Source organism: Mauremys mutica, chromosome 2 (genome assembly GCF_020497125.1).
Source record: "Mauremys mutica isolate MM-2020 ecotype Southern chromosome 2, ASM2049712v1, whole genome shotgun sequence".
Taxonomy (NCBI): domain Eukaryota; kingdom Metazoa; phylum Chordata; order Testudines; family Geoemydidae; genus Mauremys; species Mauremys mutica.
Window position 1 is genome coordinate 93455316 of NC_059073.1, and position 19572 is coordinate 93474887.

The window sequence follows — 19572 nt, forward strand, 5'->3', positions numbered from 1 at the left end:
GGCCGCAGGGGCCTACAGGCGCTGGAATGACGTATTTAAAAGCGGGGCGGGCTTTTTTTCCTGGCGTCCCGCGCGCCCCTCCCACCCGTGAGGCAATTGGAAGCCTGCCCGGCACACTCTGTTCCCGGCTCGGTGCGTCCCGCCCCCTGCTTGCGTCACGGCTCCGGCCCCGCCCCCGCGGAGCCGGCTCGTTCTCTGCCCTGAGCGAGCGCTTGGGAGGTCGCCATTGGGGCTCGCGCGCGCCGGGCACCGCGGCGGAGCGATGAAGATCTGGAGCTCGGAGCACGTGTTCGGGTGAGCGGCGGGAGCAGGCGCCGAGCCTGGGCGGCGGGAGCTGGGGCGCCGGCCCCTGGCTTCAGGGCGGGGCGGTGACTCCTGCAGGCCGGTATCGCGCCGGCCCTGCGGCCCCGGGCTGTGAGTCCGCCGTTACCGGGCCAGACGCCGGTCTGTGCCCGGCCGGGGGGACTCGGTTTGCAATCCGGGGCTGCGGGCCGCGCCGGTCACGGGCTGAACGCCACCCCGGCGCTCTGATACTCCAGCCCTTGCCCAGCCCCCTTCGCCCATGGGCCGGGAAATGTCATTTAGCCCTAGCTCATAGCTGAGGAAACTGAGGCACAGAGTGGGGTTTGACTCGTCCGAGGTCACCCCGCCGCTCAGTGGCAGGGCCAGGTGACAGCTGGCACCACGTAGACCTACAGAGTGCGAACTATGACCTACCGTTACTGCAGTGGCCTTAACTTTGCTTATCAGCCTGTGCTGCGACTCTGTATCTTTCTCTGTGTCATTGCGTGGGTTGCAGGACGTGTCATCAGCTCCGCAGTTCCCCTTTTTTAATTCTAAGAAACTAACTGATCATGTTAGTCTTTAAGGTGCCACAAGTACTCCTGTTCTTTTAACTGATCATGAGGTCTTTTTGTAGTTAAAGTTAAGATTGTGCGCAGCTCTCACTGAGTGAGGAGTACATCTTGCTGTTCAAAGGGGATGCAGTTGGTGGCAATGCAGTATGGAGATCCCTGCAAAATTTCCATACCAATATGAGAGGGATGACTGAGAGCTTGTCTAATGGGGAAGTTTTACCGATAATACTGGTGTGACCCCTTGTGGACATTATTACTCCCGTAAAAGAGTGGCTTTTTCACCTTAGTTTAAACCACTTCTTAACCACCAAAGAAGCTCTTATAATAGAATAAGTGTTTACCAGGGAGTTCTGCTGGTATAACTACATTGGTTTACATTCACCCACCCCCCAAATTATGCTGAAACTTTCCTGTATAGACAAGGGCTGAAAGCAGCATGAAAGGTTTCCACATCTGTCATGTTTGCCAAGGTATGCAGGAAATAAGACTCTAAAAGGGCAGAGTTATGAAACTGACAGAACTATTACATTATTTGGCATTAAGGCATAGGCTTTCATAATATTAGAGAAAACACAGATGTAGTTGATTCTCCTAAAAGGTATGAACAGATTAAAACTGAATTATTGTAACATTTTGTGTATGTCCCCACCCCTTTTGTTATGTGTTTTTTAAGTAATCCACAAAATACCTTCAATGAGCTGCTAACCTTCAAAGTTAATAACTTACTTTGTCATTTATTTCATGTTGTTCTTCATATAAGTGAAGCATTTAACTGCAAAAATGGTTGTCAGACAAAATGAGAACTGAATAATTGGTAGCAAAGTTTGAGAATACTTGTGTGTCAAAGTCTAGCCACATCATACTGTGAAACATCTGTAGATAACAGGCTATGAACTTCAGTGATGATGGCTTGGACATTTCAAAACAGTGGCTTCCTTTTTGTGTTTGTTTGTGTTGCGGCACAGATTCGTAGGTATAACCTTGTGGTGTTTTTTTAAAAAGTCAGTGAAGTCATAGCCTCACTGTAAAGAAATATAATATAGTCCCTGTTTCCTAGGACGCTACAGTCTAGACTGGATAAACCTAGGAGATACTCTCCTCTTCCCTCTCCCTCCTTGCCCAGTAAGTTCAGAATGTGACTCTGTAGTGCCAGATGAAGCTTGTAGTTGTGTGTGCCGGTTTTTCTTTTCTTTTCTTTTTTATTATTTATTTATTTATTTTATTTATTTTTAATGGACTACAGTGGGGAGGGGGGAGGAAAGAAGAACAAGAAAAGAAACTGGGTGCTTATCACCACCCAGTTCTTCCAAGCTGATGGAAGTCGGTTTTGAGGAGGGATTTAAAAAATGGCCCATTATTGCAAACCCAGTCTTGCTTTACCAGTGTTAGCAACTTTGGGAGCCTTAATGTAGGCGTACCATCTGTGTTTAAAGCTCCATGTCATCTAGCCTGGCACAGACCCTCTGTTGATTAGACATGCTATGTCTACACTGCATGGTTTGCCTTTGTCAGCTGACTCTAGCTTTGGTTGTAGAGCTATAAAATTGCAGTGTAGGCATTTGGGCTGGAGACTGGGTGCTGGGACCCCATGAAGTGGGGGGGGGGAGGGAGTCTACTTTACAATTTTATAGCCCAGCAGTTCAAGCCCCATGACAAAGAGTCAGCTGATATGGGCCAGCTGTGGGTACTTTATTGCAATGTAGATATACCCAGCATGTTTTAAAATGTCATTGAAAGCCCCCCTATGCTGGGGCTCTCATAGTTGCTAACATAGGTGAAGCTAGATGATGTTAGCAGCAATCTAAAATTTTTGTGAAATTTTCGTAGTATAGGGGTTTGTACTGGTTTAGCGACATTTACTTAAATACCTTCAGATAAGCTGGCTTACATTTGGTATGTGGACCAAGATCTAGCCTCAGGGTTTTGACACCTGAAGTTATCATGTGTAAACCAAAACTTCTAGTGTAAAATTCAAGATTGGTACTAATAAAGGTTTCTCTTGTGTGGCTCAACTTCTGTTTTGAGCAACTGCAGAGCTTGACTTGAAAATCAGTTATCTGTGGAACATAATACTTTCTTGATGCTATGTGAAAATTAGATTGCAGAGTGTGAGGCCTGCAAAATGTATGCTGCAATGTATGTGAGTGTAGTTAGATCAGAGATTAGTAATATGGCCTTTAGCTCCTTGAAAGTCTTCAAGGACATCTTGCCTTTGTTAATCACCTTTATGCTTAGTTTTATGTTCATGTTACATTACATAATTCCTGATGATAATATGAAGACCAGTTCATGCATATCTTTTAGTAGAGAGCAAGGTCTAGGAATGGGGGAAGGAACATTTGATTTAAAACAAAATATATATTTCCCCATTTGAAGCTGAAGGACCACTTTGTTTTTCCTGTTCATGCCGGAGATGTTTGCAAAACTCCATTTTGTGTGTGTTAGTGTTATAGAGGAATGTCTTGTAGATGCCTTCCTACATGGGGGAGTTAGGCTGTAGTCTAATTCAAAACTGAAACTCTCTTCCATTATTTATCTAATATATAGCTCCTATAACAAAGTTTTGTGTGTGTGTCAAAATGACTCAATATCTTACTCTTCATGAAACCTCACCTATTTAAACATCTCCAATAAAAAAGACAAAATACTGTTTAGTCAGAAGGTTGAATTAAACATCCAATCAAATTCTGGCATTGAGGGGAGTGACATCAAAAGTTAGAGCCTCTGAGAACACCTTGTTATTGACCTTGAAAAGCTGGGCCTTAGGAGCTGACTTTCAAGACTTCAGAACATGACATAAGGCTGTTTGCCTCCGAGGTCCTGACTATGTGTAATGAAAACAGTAGTCAGTTGTATAAAATTTACTGTTGCAATGCTTATTCTTGTAAGGGTTTTAACACCTCCACATAGCAACACCTTTTGCCTGGTGCCTGCACTTGTCTTTTATTCCCTAACTTTTTTTTTCCACTGCAGAGCCACACTTGCTAACAGCAGTGGAGCTGAACAAGTGTTAGTAATATGGAAAACTTGAGTGCAGAAAATACCTGAGAGAAACCACTGTAGTTTGTGTTGGTTTAGCTGGACTTGAGCTTGCTCCGTGGAGTAACAGCTGATTTACAAAATGAGAGAATTCTACTGCAGACAGTAGCTGTAGGTAGCAGGTGTGTGGACCTCAGCTGTATGTGGCTTTCAGTGGTTGGTCTGCTAGTTTAGATGAAGCAAAACTGTTAAAGAAATTTTGATAAAGATCTGGTGGAATATGGTGTTTAGTTCAGAGGCTGCTGAGGGCTTAGGGGAAACGTATTCTTGACACTGTCACTTTGCTAATGTAGTGGGGGGCCTTCTTCACATGTGAATAGCAAGAGCTGAAGGTAAGGTGAGTACCAGTCTCCACAACCCTAGAACATTGAAAGACGTTTTCGAGGAGGCCAGCTTTAGCATGGAGAACATGACCTCATAAATCTGTTTGTTTGCCGTTTTAGTCCTGGGATATTGGAGAGACAAGGTGGATGAGGTTGTACCTTTTATTGGGTGAAAGAGACAAGCTGTTGAGCTTATGCAGTCTTTTTCCCAGACCTGAAGAAGAGTTCTATGTAAGTTTGAAAGCTTGTCTCTTTCACCTGTAGAAGCTGGCCCAATAAAAGAGAGTTCCTCATCCACCTTGTCTCTTCTACTCTTAGGTAAAGCTTACATTAACCCCACATTGCTGGAACAAACGTAACTTATCAAGCACCCATTATCTATGACTCAGCCTGTTCCATCTTCCCCGCCACCCTTTTTACTAGTTCTCAAGTTAGACAATCAATAATCACTTTGGAACAGGTTGCTCATGTATAATATGTATGCAATACAAAGTACACTTGCACAAACTATCAGGTATTCTTTCAACACTGTCAGTATTGTTTAAGAACAGAAGAATTTCCATACTGGAGCAAGCCCATGGTCTATCTAGTCCAGTCTTGTCTCTCTTGTATCTGACTGTGGCCAGCACCAGATATTTCAGAGAAGGTGCCAAAACCACACAGTAGGTGGGTGTGGGATGATCTGCCCCATGTACTAGGTTTCCTCTAGTCCCAAATGGTTAGAGATTGGTTTAGATCCTGAAACATGAGGCTTAATATTGCTTCCAAAATTTGTTAGCATTACCCAGATATTTATTATTCCTTTTTGCCTCCGTATCCTTTGGTAGTGAGTTCTACTGTTCATTTACATGTTGCATGGAAAAGTATTTCCTATTAATTGTTCTGAATTTGCCATTTTTTAACTTCAGCAAATGTCACCTTGTTCTTGTTAGATCAGGAGCTTCTGTTTTTCCTGTCTATCTTCACTATAACTTCCTCATTTTATGTACCTTGGTTTCCTTTCCAAGTAAACAAATAAGAGGAGACATGACAATCTGTCTTTTTAATCTTTCCATGTAAAAATTCTTCCATGCCCCTAACTATTTTAATAGACCTTCTGAGCCCCCTCCTCCTCAAATCAGCAATATTTGTTTTTGAGGCACGAGGTGACCAGTACTTCACCCAATACCCCAGATAAGTCTGCACCACTCATTCGATCTTAGTATTTATGTATTTCATTAACAATATTCATCTGTCTTTTTTTCCCTAGACACCCATGGGATACAGTTATCAAAGCTGCTATGAGAAAATACCCCAATCCCATGAATCCATGTGTGGTAGGAGTAGATGTGATAGACAGAAGCCTCGATAACCAGGGAAGGTTACATAGTCACCGACTTCTCAGCACAGAGTGGGGACTACCAAGTATTGTAAAAGCGGTATGTTTTTATATGTTGAATGAGTACCTGACGATGTAATGCATTTAAACACTTCATCCTCTGGGATCTCAACTCTGAATTTATAGGAAATGCCTTTTCCAGAAATCATAAGGAAAATGTAATGATATAGCAGCACATCTCTTGCAATGAATGCATTGCAGTGTTTCCTGAAATGTTAGTTAAATTTCGATGGTAGTATCTTCCAGGCAGGGACTGTCACTTTGTGTGATTGCCTAGCACTCAGCATGTTGAAGTCTTGATCCTGATCAGGGTGCTCATGTACAACCACAACATAAATCTGTAAAAGTAGTTGTTTAGAACACAGAAAACCTTTTTGTAATTTGTTCTGGTGTCATGTTGAATATTTAAATAGAATGTTTTGTCTTCTAGATTTTGGGAACAAGTAGGACTTTGACATACATTAAAGAACATTCAGTGGTAGATCCAGTAGAAAAGAAAATGGAACTCTGCTCCACGAATGTAAGTGACTAAGTGAGGTCAGGAAGCTTTTGGTAATGGCTGTAGGGGAATAGAATAACCGCCTGCTTATTTGCAATACAAAAGAATGCAAAGCTTTCAGAAATGCACAAGCTTGCACTCACGCTGTCAAACAAAGACAGGCATTTTCAATGTGAAGCTTTTCTGGGTTGCCAAATTTTTAAATAACATTTCCTTTTTCAGTTGCTGTTGGCTGCTTCTTTGCATGAGTAGGCAACTTTAAATACGTAGGCAGTATAAAATATTTGTATGGGTGTAACTTTGACATCAGGTGAAACTGTCTTCTGAGAAAGCAGAAATGACAGACTGGCCAAAGAAATTATTTCCATCAGCAGCAGCAGAAATACATTTAGAACTATATTGCAAATCTTTAATCTTGTTGAAATTTGCCAACTGTTATGTTGTATTCTAATGTCCTTCAAACTTATCACGTTTTAAATCTACGATTTCAGTAAGAGTCTTGTTTTTGTACAGTAAATGTAGGCTTAGGGACTTTCCTAAGTACATGTTTTGTGTGTGATTGGTAAGGCTGCTTATTTTCCTCAAAAGCCTGGATTAAAAAGCTTGCCATTGCAAACATACTGACATTCAGACTTGGTTCAACATTCAGAAATGTTACTGGAAAGCTACCTGAATTGTGTTGGACAACATGGAATATAGAGACACCTAGTGAAAGGCAAAGGTTACCTAGCTGTAACTGGATTGGCAATAGGAGAAGACAAACCACCTCTGAATTATTATTGACAATTATAATTGTGCTGTTACAAAGTACAGTAACTGTCCTGTTTTCTGCTGTTAAGGATATTGAAGCACCAGTTGGTGCTACTGAATTGCTGATAGTGTTTCTCCTCTTTGCTGTTTCCTCTGAGGATTTTTTTTGTTTTTTTGTTTTTAAGATTACTCTCACAAATTTGGTGTCCGTTGATGAGAGGTTGGTCTACACGCCTCATCCTGAAAACCCAGAAAAGTAAGTTGGGGTCGGGGGTCTGTCTGTTTGTGAGAGAGGGTATATTGCTCCTTTTCTGTACCAATTAAGCTTTATTTTCTTTCTTTCATTGCAGGACTGTGCTAACTCAAGAAGCAATTATTACTGTAAAAGGCGTTAGCCTGAGTAGTTATTTGGAAAGTTTAATGGCCAACACAATATCCTCCAATGCTAGAAAGGTATGCTTTTGTGCAATAATTCTTGAGCGCTTGTACTACTGAATACCATGCTTAAGGCTCAGACCTGCAGGATTGGACCCTAAGTGTGTACAACTTTTTTTTTTTAACCATTAACTTCTTGTTGTTCCTGTAAATGTCACCAGAAGCAGGAAATGCAGTACTTGTTAATTAGCTTTTAAATGCAGGCTGACCTGTCTGTAATGTTCCCATTGTTAGAGACTGTTACCCAAGCAGCTCTTAAACCCTCCTGTCACAGTTCAAATGTCAGGGGGTAGCTGTGTTAGTCTGTATCCACAAAAACAACAAGGAGTCTGGTGGCACCTTAAAGGCTAATAGATTTATTTGGGCATAATCTTCCGTGGGTAAAAAACCTCACTACTTCAGATCCGTCTGAAATAGTGAGGTTTTTTACCCATGGAAGCTTATGCCCAAATAAATCTATTAGCCTTTAAGGTGCCACAGTTCAAATGGTTAAAAAAGCTACCAGCAAAGATGTCTATAATGACCGAATGGAAAATTAATTCACAAAATTCAACACTGCTCACACTGATTGCAGACTGTGCTCAGCACAATCTAATTTGTTCGAATTCTTATCTGCCCATTATGCTACATGTGCACCGTCCCTTCGTTTATGACCTGAAATCATCCAGCTTAGTTTTATACAAGCAATTCTGCACAGAGATTAAATTACCTGATGTTTTTGATGAGAAGGGGGGGAACCTAGGCCAATTTGTGTACTCCCTGTTGTAAGTAAATTCCCCAATTTGTGTTAATCTGCAAGGCATAGAAAAAGAGCTCTGTTCATCCCAAAGTCATGCTCAGACACTCCAGGTAGGGCTTTGGGAGTGGTTATTTGCTACTGTTGGGGGCACTCTGTCTTGCTCTCATACTACTAGAAATCAGTGGAGGATCACACCTCTACCTCTCCACTAGCACCTCTGGAGGAAGAGCAGCAGACTAAAATGAATGTGGTGTGACAGAACATGGGTCAGGTGTAAGGATGGGAAGGACAAACAGTGAAGGAGAGAGCAGTGAGACAGATGTGAGGGCGAGTGGGATGTGGTGCACAAATAGAAGTGGGATCTGGCCTGGTTGGGTAGTGGCAGTTCAGGTCCAGACTTACTTCCCGATGCCATCCCAGGTAGTATGTGCCTTGGCCAGCCCCTTACCCCTGAAAGTAGGATATCACTAGACAGCGATGCTGCTTCTGTCACTTGATGTCCAGCCTTAGGGTATGTCTACACTACAGGATTATTCCGATTTTACAGAAAGCGTTTTTTTTAAAAACAGATTGTATAAAGTCGAGTGCACGTGGAGCCCGTTTAGCCTTTTGTCATTGTCACCGTATGTGTACTGGATGCTGCTGACAGACACGGTACTGCACTGCTACACAGCAGCATTCATTTGCCTTTGCAAGGTAGCAGAGACGGTTACCAGCTATAGCACCGTCTGCAATTGGAAATTGGCGATGAGATGACGGTTATCGGTTATTTTGCACCGTCTGCTGCTGTCATGGGTGCTCCTGGCTGGCCTCGCTGAGGTCGGCCGGGGGCGCATGGACAAAAATGGGAATGACTTCCCCAGGTCATTCCCTTCTTTGTTTCGTCTAAAAATAGTCAGTCCTGCCTAGAATATGGGGCAAGTCTATTAGAGAACCAGAGAGCACAGCCGCTCCAAGTCAGAGCCCCAGAGATCCCGCAGAAATGATGAGCTGCATGCCATTCTAGGGGGTGCCCCTGCAACTACACCACTCGTTGCTTCCCTCCTCCCCCAACTCTCCCGGACTACCGTGGCAGTGTCCCCCCATTTGTGTGATGAAATAATAAAGAATGCAGGAATAAGAAACACTGACTTTTTAGTGAGATAAAATGAGGGGGAGGCAGCCTCCCACTGCTATTATAGGCCAGGCAGGACAGAATCTTCTTTATACATGAAGACGGGGGGCTGATGGAGCTCAGCCTCCAGCTGCTATGAAGAGGACGGTTACCAAGCGTTTTGTACTGTCTGCTGGGAATGACCGGGAGTCATTCCCATTTTTGCCCAGGCGCCCCCAGCCGACCTCACCGAGGCCAGCCAAGAGCACTCACGGGCTGATGATGACGATGGACACCAGTCATTTTGCACCGTCTGCCACCGGGGACGGGATGCTGCTGTTCAGTGCTGCAGCACCCCGTCTACCAGCAGCATGCAGTAGACATAGGGTGACATTGAAAAAAGGCGAGAAACGATTTTTTTCCCTTTTCTTTCTGGGGGGTACATTGACGACATATACCCTGAAACACCTGGGAAAATGTTTTTGACCCTTCAGACATTGGGAGCTCAGCCAAGAATGCAAATGCTTTTCAGAGACTGAGGGGACTGTGGGATAGCTGGAGTCCTCAGTCCGCCCTCCCTCCCTCCATGAGCGTCCATTTGATTCTTTGGCTTTCCGTTACGCTTCTCAGGCAGCACAGTGCTGACTCCCTGCTGCGGCCTCTGTCTATCATAGCCTGGAGACTTTTTCAAATGCTTTGGCATTTTGTCTTCTGTAACAGAGCTCTGATAGAACAGATTTGTCTCCCCATACAGCAATCAATCAGATCAGGTATCTCCCATAGGGTCCATGCTGGAGCTCTTTTTGGATTTGGGACTGCATCGCCACCCGTACTGATCACAGCTCCACGCTGGGCAAACAGGAAATGAAATTCAAAAGTTTGCAGGGCTTTTCCTGTCTACCTGGCCAGTGCAGCCGAGTTCAGATTGTTTTCCAGAGCAGTCACAATGGTGCACTGTGGGATACCGCCCAGAATTGCGGCCACACTAACCCTAATCCGACATGGCAATACCAATTTCAGCGCTACTCTCATCGGGGAGGAGTACAGAAATCGGTTTAAAGAGCCCTTTATATCGATATATAGGGCTTTGTTGTGTGGACGGGTGCAGGGTTAATTCGGTTTAACACTGCTAAATTCAGTATAAACGCGTAGTGTAGACCAGCCCTTAGACTGATGAACATTCAGCCCTTCTTGGCCAGAAGGATATCGCAGGGAGTGAGAAGAGGAGGGAATCTTAATGTTTGCTTCATCCCTACAGTGCACTTCCCTGAGGAAATAGTAAAGGGGTGTTAGGGGATAGACTGGCAGAAATAAAGTGTGCTAAGGTTGAGGATTAAGTGGATGAACTGCAGGGTTTGGGGAGAGGGAGAAAAGTGGCTAGTTGAATTTCAAGAGTGTAGATTGTATTTTAGTTTGATGGCCATAAACGTCTCTCCACTTAAACTTTTTACAATTCTCTCCTCCAATTCCACTTAGAGTAATGGGGTACATGCTGTGATCTCACCATCCTCTGACACTCATAACTGCGGTTAAATCTTTGGTTTGCCAACAGCCCACTCAAAAAATATCTGACATATGTAGAAAGCCAAATTAGAAAAGGGCTCCTTCCATATAAGACTTTTAAACATCTTCGTAGCCAAGTGTCAAATGGTGGAACCGTACCTTCTTGTCCTTTCTAAGGCAGCTAAATCCATTCAGAGATGCTTAACTTGGCAGGAATTTGTGTTTCCAGCCCTTTCATTACTAACATGCAGATCTACTTTGAAGGAGATGGTGACTGCAGAAGCACAAGACTGAGTTTCTGTGCTTTCAGAAGCAGGGGCGGCTCTAGACATTTCGCTGCCCCAAGCACGGCGGCATGCCGCAGGGGGGGGCTCTGCCGGTCGCCGGTCCCGCGGCTCCGGTGGACCTCCCGCAGGCTCCACCGAAGCCGCGGGACGCCGCCCTCCCGGCGACCGGCAGAGCGCCTCCCGCGGCATGCCGCCCCAAGCACACGCTTGGCGTGCTGGGGCCTGGAGCCGCCCCTGTTCAGAAGTCTGCATAGACATGGCAAAAGCTTTACAGCAGGAAACACTTTCCAGTATCTTGAAATGCTGACGTAAATATTGAATTTTGCTTTGAGGGTTTGAGATTGCAGGCCTGATGCCTGAATACTGCAATGATGAAAGATGAATTTTGTGCCATGTGTTAATCTTTTCTGTGTTACTCCAGGGGTGGGATGCTATTGAGTGGATAATTCAAAATTCTGAAAGCGCTCTAAGCTAGCAGTCTATCTCTACATCTGCAGTTTGTACTAACTAGTGGTAACTCCGGCATTCACTATCTCGGTACAGCATTTCAGCTTTCTAGCAAATGTGTGCATGGACTGTTGTGATGTGATTTTTTTTTTTTTAATATATGTGTACATTAGCTTGCATCTATTGTAATATAATCAGTTACATTCAGGAATGGCAAACTTGTTCTCATAATTCTAGAATCATATAGTTTCTTTTTTTTTTTTTTTTTTTCATTGTGACCTAGAATGGGTCAAGTAGTCCAAATCCACTATATCAGTGGAAGGGCAGACCTTAGTTATTCCTACATGTACTGCAGTGCTTTTGTACTATAGTATTGCTTCTTATACATGTAAATAATAGGTTACTGCAGGTACCTAGGCATGTGAATGTGCCCCCCTTTTTAATAGGGGCCCACGCCAGCATGGTCAGTTAAATTTTAACTGCATAAGAACAGTTATCTAAAGAAATTAACCAAAAAATGTTTGGTTAATGGAATCAGCCTTATAAAAATGTGTTTAGGGTTGGTTTTCTCAAAACAGGTGTCTAACAAGCATATTCTTCAGCACAGAGTTAACGCTACTTGCTTTGTCTTCCCTGACAGGAATTGATCTGTTCTCCTCCTTTTCATTAGACTTTTAAGAGGTAGATGGGATTGGGGGGGCGGAGCTTCTGTTGGTGTTGAAAAATTTAAGTGGAAGCTGAACATATTTCACTCGAATGAATTGGTATAGTTGCAATAAGAATCTCATTTAGCTTCTTAAATTGCTTTCCTAGCTTGCTGCTGTTACAAATGAATGACCTTCTTAAAGCAACATTATGTAAAATTTAACTTTCAGATGCATTTCAGTTTGTTCATGGTAGGAAGTGCTGCTTTCTTTCATATTCAGACTTCAGGGCTGAAAGAAGTGGTTACAGTTTTCATAGTTACTTTTATGCTGGACAGTAAATAGTGCTTTCCACCTTGTCTTCCATTAGCTAGCCTAGCTCAACTCTGTCATTCCTGTATTGAAACCACAAACTTCCAATGATAAAATCCTAAAACCTTTTTTTCATAACTCTTCTCCTTCATTCCTTTATAATTTTATTTTGGGATGTGTATGTATATGACTTATAAAATCAGCAGATGCTGGCTGTGTGCTTTCAACTTTACTTTTCATGCCACTAAATTCTTGAGTTGGACAAACCATTAAGCTTTGTCTTCTCCAAAAACTTCAACTGGAGTAGTCAGTTTGCTATCAATTATCCAAGATATAATAAATCTTTATACTAGTATTTGACCTAATATTGAAAGCATAATTTAGTGCTAACATATGTAATGTGCATGCTTGGTTATGAATGTGCTTGCTTAAGTCTTGTATAATGTAGGACTTAAATAACATTGTATTACATATAAAACTCCAGTCCTTTGTCAGATTCTGTTTTTAACTTTTTACTGAGTAGAACTGCCCAGGTCCTTAATTTTAAAAGAAATTGTAGAGGTGAAGCTTTATTAACTTAGATTCCACTGGAGAATTGTTCTGAAATTTACTCACCATGGTGCATTGATGCTTAAGTTATATGGATTTAAGCAGTTTTTTCAGAGCTGTGAGAAAATACCTCACTGATTTGATTTGTTTTGGAAAACCAACAAACATACTTTGGATGATTGACTGACTGGTTATAACCCTTGGAAGGAATTCTGTGGCTCTGAGTCCCACCCAAAAGATGCTGGCTAACTTTTTGGCTAGTAAAAGTCTACTCTCTATCAGTGGTCCCCAACCTTTTTGTGGCCAGTAGCACATTCATGTTTTCAGAAGAGTGTGGCGGGCGCCAACAATTTTTCAAGGCTTATTTTTTATTTGTACATTAAATAATACAAAAAAATCATATTTAATATTACATAATATATGAATCCATAAGATAAAAAGGATAATTTTACATGTAAAAGGTATTAATTAAATTATTCGGCAATTACTCTTTCACCTTACCATGTGAATTTGCTCTTTTTTTAATCTATCTCTAAGAAAAATTAAGGCGTTTTTACAAAATAAATATCATAAACAGTTTTCATCTTATTTATTTTAAAAAAGTAAAACGTTGAACTGCTGGTCCAAATATATTTATTTATTCTTACTTTAACATAGAATGAAGCCTGCAGCCCCGGAGTTCTCTGTCCCCGGCAGGCGCGGGGCCCCGGCTTCTCTCCGGCTTAAGCCGCGGCCCATGCCTGCCAGGGACAGAGAACACTGGCACCTGCAGCCCTGGAGTTCTCTGTCTCCGGCAGGGGCGGGGCCGCGGCTTCTCTCCGGCTTCAAAGCCGGAGGGAAGCTGCGGCCTGGTGCCTGCCAGGGACAGAGAACACCGGCGCCCACAGCCTGCAGCCCTGGAATTCTCTGTCCCTGGCAGGCGCGGGGCCCCGGCTTCTCTCCCCTGCTGGGTACTACGCGGGGGCACAAATGCCCTGGCGGGCACCATGGCACCCGCAGGCACTGCATTGGGGACCACTGCTCTATATGATCAGACTTAAACATTCTTAGTGTTTAAATGTGTTACTTGTTTCTTTCAGTGCTTTGTATATTAGTGTCCCTGTAACTAAAAGGACAATAACTTGAAAAATAGCTTTGAAAAGCTAGTACCTGGGGTTATTTCTACATGGTTGGTTTGACTGAACTGTCATATTCACAGAGATTAGAGGGGAAAAAACTGTTTTGCTATTTTGTTGTGCATTTATTTCCTGTTGCATGTAGCAACCTGCACTGCTCTGTTGTAGTTCACGTGCATGCTTCCTTATATCCTGCAAGAGAAAGTTTGCCAGCACCAGTACCAGCAAAACAAACTGAAGTTGGCAACTGTGTGCACAGAGGGGAAACTGGCTGGTGGGGAGTTTGTGGCCCTTGAGGCTACTAAATATCATCAGGGAAGCGGGGGGGCAGGGGGGAAACTTAAGAGATCCTGCTCTGACTAAAATGAAATCAGTTTTAATTAGCAAGTTGATGTCCCTTTAACGTGTTGATGGCACTCACTGGAAACGCTAACTTCAGAGCCACTAATTTCTGTAGGAACTGAAATGTCTCATGCTTGGTCTTGGCTCAGGAATGAGAATTTTTTATTCTATGGGTTTCTGTTTTTAATGCTTTAAAATCTGTCTACTAGTGTGTGGGCAGTTCCTAGTGAACACTGACTGCTAAACCTAACTTAAATAATTCAGTATAGCAATATGGATAACAAAGGGCTTTATTTCTAAACTTGGCATGTTCTTCCTGCTGATTGAAGATGCCTCTTTCTATTTCACGATCAATTTTCTTTCAATGTGGCTAAATGGAAATATCATTGTAAGCTTGTGCAGTCTTTTATTTTTCTTAACTTGAAAAAGACTGACTGGTTATTGGAATATGCATCCACTCCAGTTCCCTCTGGTTAGGGAAGAGGAGACAGTGGGTTAGGGACTCTTTAAAATATCTTATAGCAAATATACATACACAGTGCTCTCTCTTAAGGGGTAACACCCTCTTTGTTCCTGCATCAGTAAGGTCCCCCGGCTGTTCAGCTTGTTTGCATGCATTGCAGTTTGTAAAGCTAATGACATAACGACTCAGTCACATAGCGTACATTCTGGTGCTTCTTGCTGAGCTGCCTGTATCACAAGAGTTCAGTTCTTACTGAAATATTGTTCTGAAGAATCCTGTCCTCTGATGTCTGCTCAGTTGGGTGCCATCTTGTATTCTGCACTGTTGAATCAGACCTAGTAGTAGCTCTTCCTAGAATGCATTTTAGCATGAACAGAGTACTTTTAATCTAGTGGGGGCACGGATAGCTCAGTGGTTTGAGCATTGGCCTGCTAAACCCAGGGTTGTGAGTTCAGTCCTTGAGGGGCCCACTTAGGGATCTGGGGCAAAAATCAGTACTTGGTCCTGCTAGTGAAGGTAGGGGGCTGGACTCAATGACCTTTTGGGTCATTCTGTGAGATAGGTCTCTCTCTCTCTCTCTATATATATATAGCTGTTTCATTCATTAGGGTGTATGCATAGGTGGTTAAGTGAAGAGTTAATAGTTAAGAATAGTAAGAACACGACAGCATGTCCACTGAAAACCACTGAGTCTCAAGAGGATGCCTTTTGTGGTAGTAATGATATGAGGTTAAGGTGAGCTTGATTTTTACTTCTCTCCAAGGGGACTTGATAGTCTTCTGACACTTGCTTGAAGACTAAGCCTAATATGCCAGGTGGGAAAGTACCTGTACCACCATTCCCTCAGATACAAGCATACTGAATTTCCATCCACATATCTTAACTCCCCTGGGAGAAAAACACTTCTTCTGCCCTCTTAAATAACAACAGCTCCCTTGGTCTGTTCTGCCATTCAAATAAATTAAATTCCATCTCCCGATCAGTTGTTCTACCCCAGTCCCTCAACTTTACAGGGTGCTGCTGCCCTCACCCCTTTGCTCTGAAGGAAATGCCTGAGCCCCAGCACCTACCAAATATTCCTCTCTCCACCTGGACACTCTGCTAATGGCATTGACTGCTTTAACAGGAAAGGTCGTGCTTGAGAGGTTTTGTGGCTTTCCTTTCCCCTCCCCGCCAGACAGAGGCCAGTGTCTCCCTGGTCTCCCTCAGCCTATTTACCTGGGCAAAATGTCTACTCACCCCGGGTAAATGGAATTTTAAAGCTCTACACTTCCTTACTTTTGATTAAGGAAAAAAAGTTGTATCTAACTTTAGGCTAGAAATTTCTCATTTTAAAGCTAATCTTCAGTAAGGGTGTGAGACTCACTAGAGTCCAGCAAGATAAGCATGTCAAATAAGTCTTGTCTTACTTGAACTCACAAAACTGGGCAGTGCACATTCTGTGTGGCCAATTAAAATAAAGGAGCTGCACACTTGTATTTAAGTTTAATTGCACTTAGTCACAGCACTTTGTTTTCTCTGAGGCCTTCTTCAAATATTCTAGGAGTAAGAAGGAACAGGGCAGGGTGACAGAAAATGTAGTTGCAATTTTAAAAACTTAGCCCAGTTATATGCTTAAAAGTGACTCATTCATGAACTTAAAACTCCATGATACCCTCCTACAGTCATTTTCTGATCAAATTTTGTTCTGACAAGTAGAATGTCTGTCTGTGTGGATGGGTGGGTTTGTTTGTCTGTTTTTTCCTTAACTGCTGAGTTAACCTGAAAGTCCAGCTTGGTTCTTTCTGGCTCTCATCTTCAATAATCAAACATTCTCCAAATGTAAATTTCTTAACAATTCTGATGCATGAACTGGACTAGAATCTGTCTTGCTCTCCGTACAAGTGTTGTCTTTACTATGCTAACAGAAAAAGCAAATGGTAAAAACATCCTTATTGCTAAAGTAACCAGTGAGCAGACTTTCTAAATTAGAAGGTAATTTTACATAGACCCTCTTTTCCCATAACCTCACTTTGGTATGGGACTAACTTTCTGCACATAAGATGAAGGTTATGCAAACTCTGATTAATGAAGCTTCAGTAAAAAACTTGAAACCTCAACATAAACCCCCAAATAATGCAAAACCAGTTTCCTTTAGAGCGGTTCTGAAGTCTGACAAAGGAAAGAAATGGAAGTTTTTTTAATTTTAAGTAGCCTTGTATCCATTTTGATACTAAATTTGTGTCTTTTTCTGACAGGGTCGAGATGCCCTGGAATGGGTGATCGGCAAACTAAACACAGAGTTTGAGGAGTTAACATCATCGACACGAGAGAGCATGAAATCTGGAATGGCAGCGGCATCAGCAGCAGAGAACTGAGGCTGCAGAACACCAAGGAACTGTGACAGAACAACTTTTATCCCATGAACTGTATTTCCTTAAATCTCTTCTCTGTCTGATAATGCCAGTCTTTTGTATGTTCATAGGAATGTCAGAACTCGAGAAAAATATTTTTAGATCTCTCTAGCCTCCATATCAACTTGTTTGACCAGTGAAGACTAACATGAGCTTTTATGCTTTCTTTTATTTTTATTTAAATAACCCCACGTGCTGTAGCCAATTGAAACAAAATCTTTCTGGCAATTCTTAAAGATGCCAAAATGCGCCTTTATAAAAAGGCAGTAATTAGTAGGTTTCTTCTACGTTATACCATCTGTTTTTTGTGCTCACTTTTTTTTTTAAATGTGTGTACATATATTTATTAAGAATTTCTTTAAAGAGAGCAGCTGCTGTATTTTATGAAGGGTGGATGGGTATAAAAGCACTGAATCTAGTGTTAGTCTTTGCTGCCAAAGTGGAATAGCAAAAAGTGACACACACTGTAAAGTTATGGAGATATTTACTCAGGTTATCTGAAAAGCTAGATCTTGCATGGTGGTACTGACTCTTGCATTGTTAAATGCAGTGTCTGAATGTGATACACAGGTGATTTATGTCTTGGAGGTTTGGATACAAACCTCCAACAGATGTAGTGAGTATTTAGATGTGAATGTAGATTTTTAGTTAGACTTTGTGGGGATAGAAGATATAATAATTTATTTTTGTAATATTTATTCACTGGCTCTAGTTGTGTAGATTTTTTTTTCTTTTTCCCCCCCCCCATTTTCTGGAAGAGCAACTGATACCTCCATGGAAACCATTGGAAAACTATTGACTTCTAAATGCAACTTTTTACAAGGTGATTTGAATGAGGAGTATCTTTGTTGATTCAGATTGTAACACTTAACTACTGTGAAAATGATTCTTATGCCACAAAGAAAGATATCATGAAGACTCGGCAGCAAACTCAGATCCATTCTGAAGCATAACAGATGTGGTATTAAAGTTTAGGAGTACAGAGAGAGAGAGAGAGAAGCAGACTTGGCTTTCTCTAGATTTTTTTTTCCCCTCCAGAGCTTTCCATGAACTTTCAGTGTTTCTTTGTATTTGTCTTTAACTTACATTTTTTAACAATATTTTTGTCATTGGCATGAATAATCCTTTTTAGGCTCATTTAAATGTTTCTGGTCATAGTCCTTTATTGTCTGTCTGGGAAAACAAGATTGCAAAATCCAGTAACACCTATAGAGTAGAATATTTGCAGGAAAAACATAAATTGGATTGCTTTCCAAAAAGTGTTAAATCCAAAACTGTTACAGGTACTGATCTTTCTTTGACATGGATACAGAAATGAGTGTTTGAAAACACCACAAGTTTCTGATGCAGCCTTAAAAGGTAAATTATTGATTTGTTGAATTTAAATTAAATCTTTTTTGTGTGCAGAGACTGAAGAAACAGTCTGTTGCAAAGACTTGATTCCTTGTGCAAACAGAACAAATGGTTTAGAAAACTACTTTTGAGTGAAAATTTTAAATATTTTTTAATGATAAAAATAAATGATTGTTCCATAACTTGCTTTGATTTGAGTGCTTTAAAATACAATGCTAGTTCGGTGGAAAACCCACCAAACACATGCACAATATAGTTTGGTAATTGTGGAAACACTATGCTGATACTAGTATTCTCTTTTTTTTAAATTAAGAGGTAAGTACACTTTACTACCAAGTAAATATTTCTATTTAACAAAAAAAAATTTGGTTGGATGATAGGACTTAATCTTAGCTTTTCAGAAGCCAGTCAGTGGCAGTAAACATTTACCTTTTGTCTTTGTATGGATCTCAGGTGTTTCCTCCATGAAACGGACACGTTCTCCCAGGCCTTAGTTCTGAATATGTTGTCTTTCTCCAAAGGACAAAGATAACTTGTAAGTGTTACATGGTGCCCTTTCCTGGGGAGAGGGAAATGCAGAAAGGTCTAGTTGTGTGTTTTTTTTTTTTGTTTTTTTTTAAAAAGTGTCAGATACTACCTTGCCATTTCATCCTGGCACAAATGAGTGAGACACAATGGGCACACCTATGCAAATGAGATAAAACAGGTGTGACTGATTTGGGGGAAGTTGTATTACTACAACTTCCCAACACATGCCTGTGGTGGGAGGTGTTTAAATGCACAGGTGTGGCTATGCTGCAGTAAAACAGCCATGGCTGGCTTGTGTCAGCTGAAGCGGGCTCAGAGCTATACAATCATACCGTAGACCATGATGTGAGGGGTGAGGGTCCTGGAGCCCAGGCTCCAGTCTGAGGCCAAATGTCTACAGTACAGTTTTATAGCTCTGCAAGCCTGATTCAACTAACATGGGCCAGCTGGTGGGTATTTCTTATTGCAGTGTAGACAATGCCTCTAGTCAGATGCTCTTAGGCCCTTGCAGTTTGTTGATCAC

At 41.9% G+C, this 19572-nt stretch overlaps 1 protein-coding gene across 1 annotated transcript; it reads left to right on the forward strand.

Moving 5' to 3' along the window:
• The first annotated feature begins 19 nt into the window (after positions 1-19).
• Positions 20-18703, forward strand: PRELID3A (PRELI domain containing 3A). The gene is given in 7 exon segments (XM_045003763.1): positions 20-294; positions 5469-5637; positions 6028-6117; positions 7032-7102; positions 7197-7299; positions 17013-17079; positions 17082-18703. Coding segments are annotated over 7 exon segments (609 nt in total). The 5' UTR covers positions 20-262; the 3' UTR covers positions 17159-18703.
• The last annotated feature ends 869 nt before the right edge of the window (positions 18704-19572 follow it).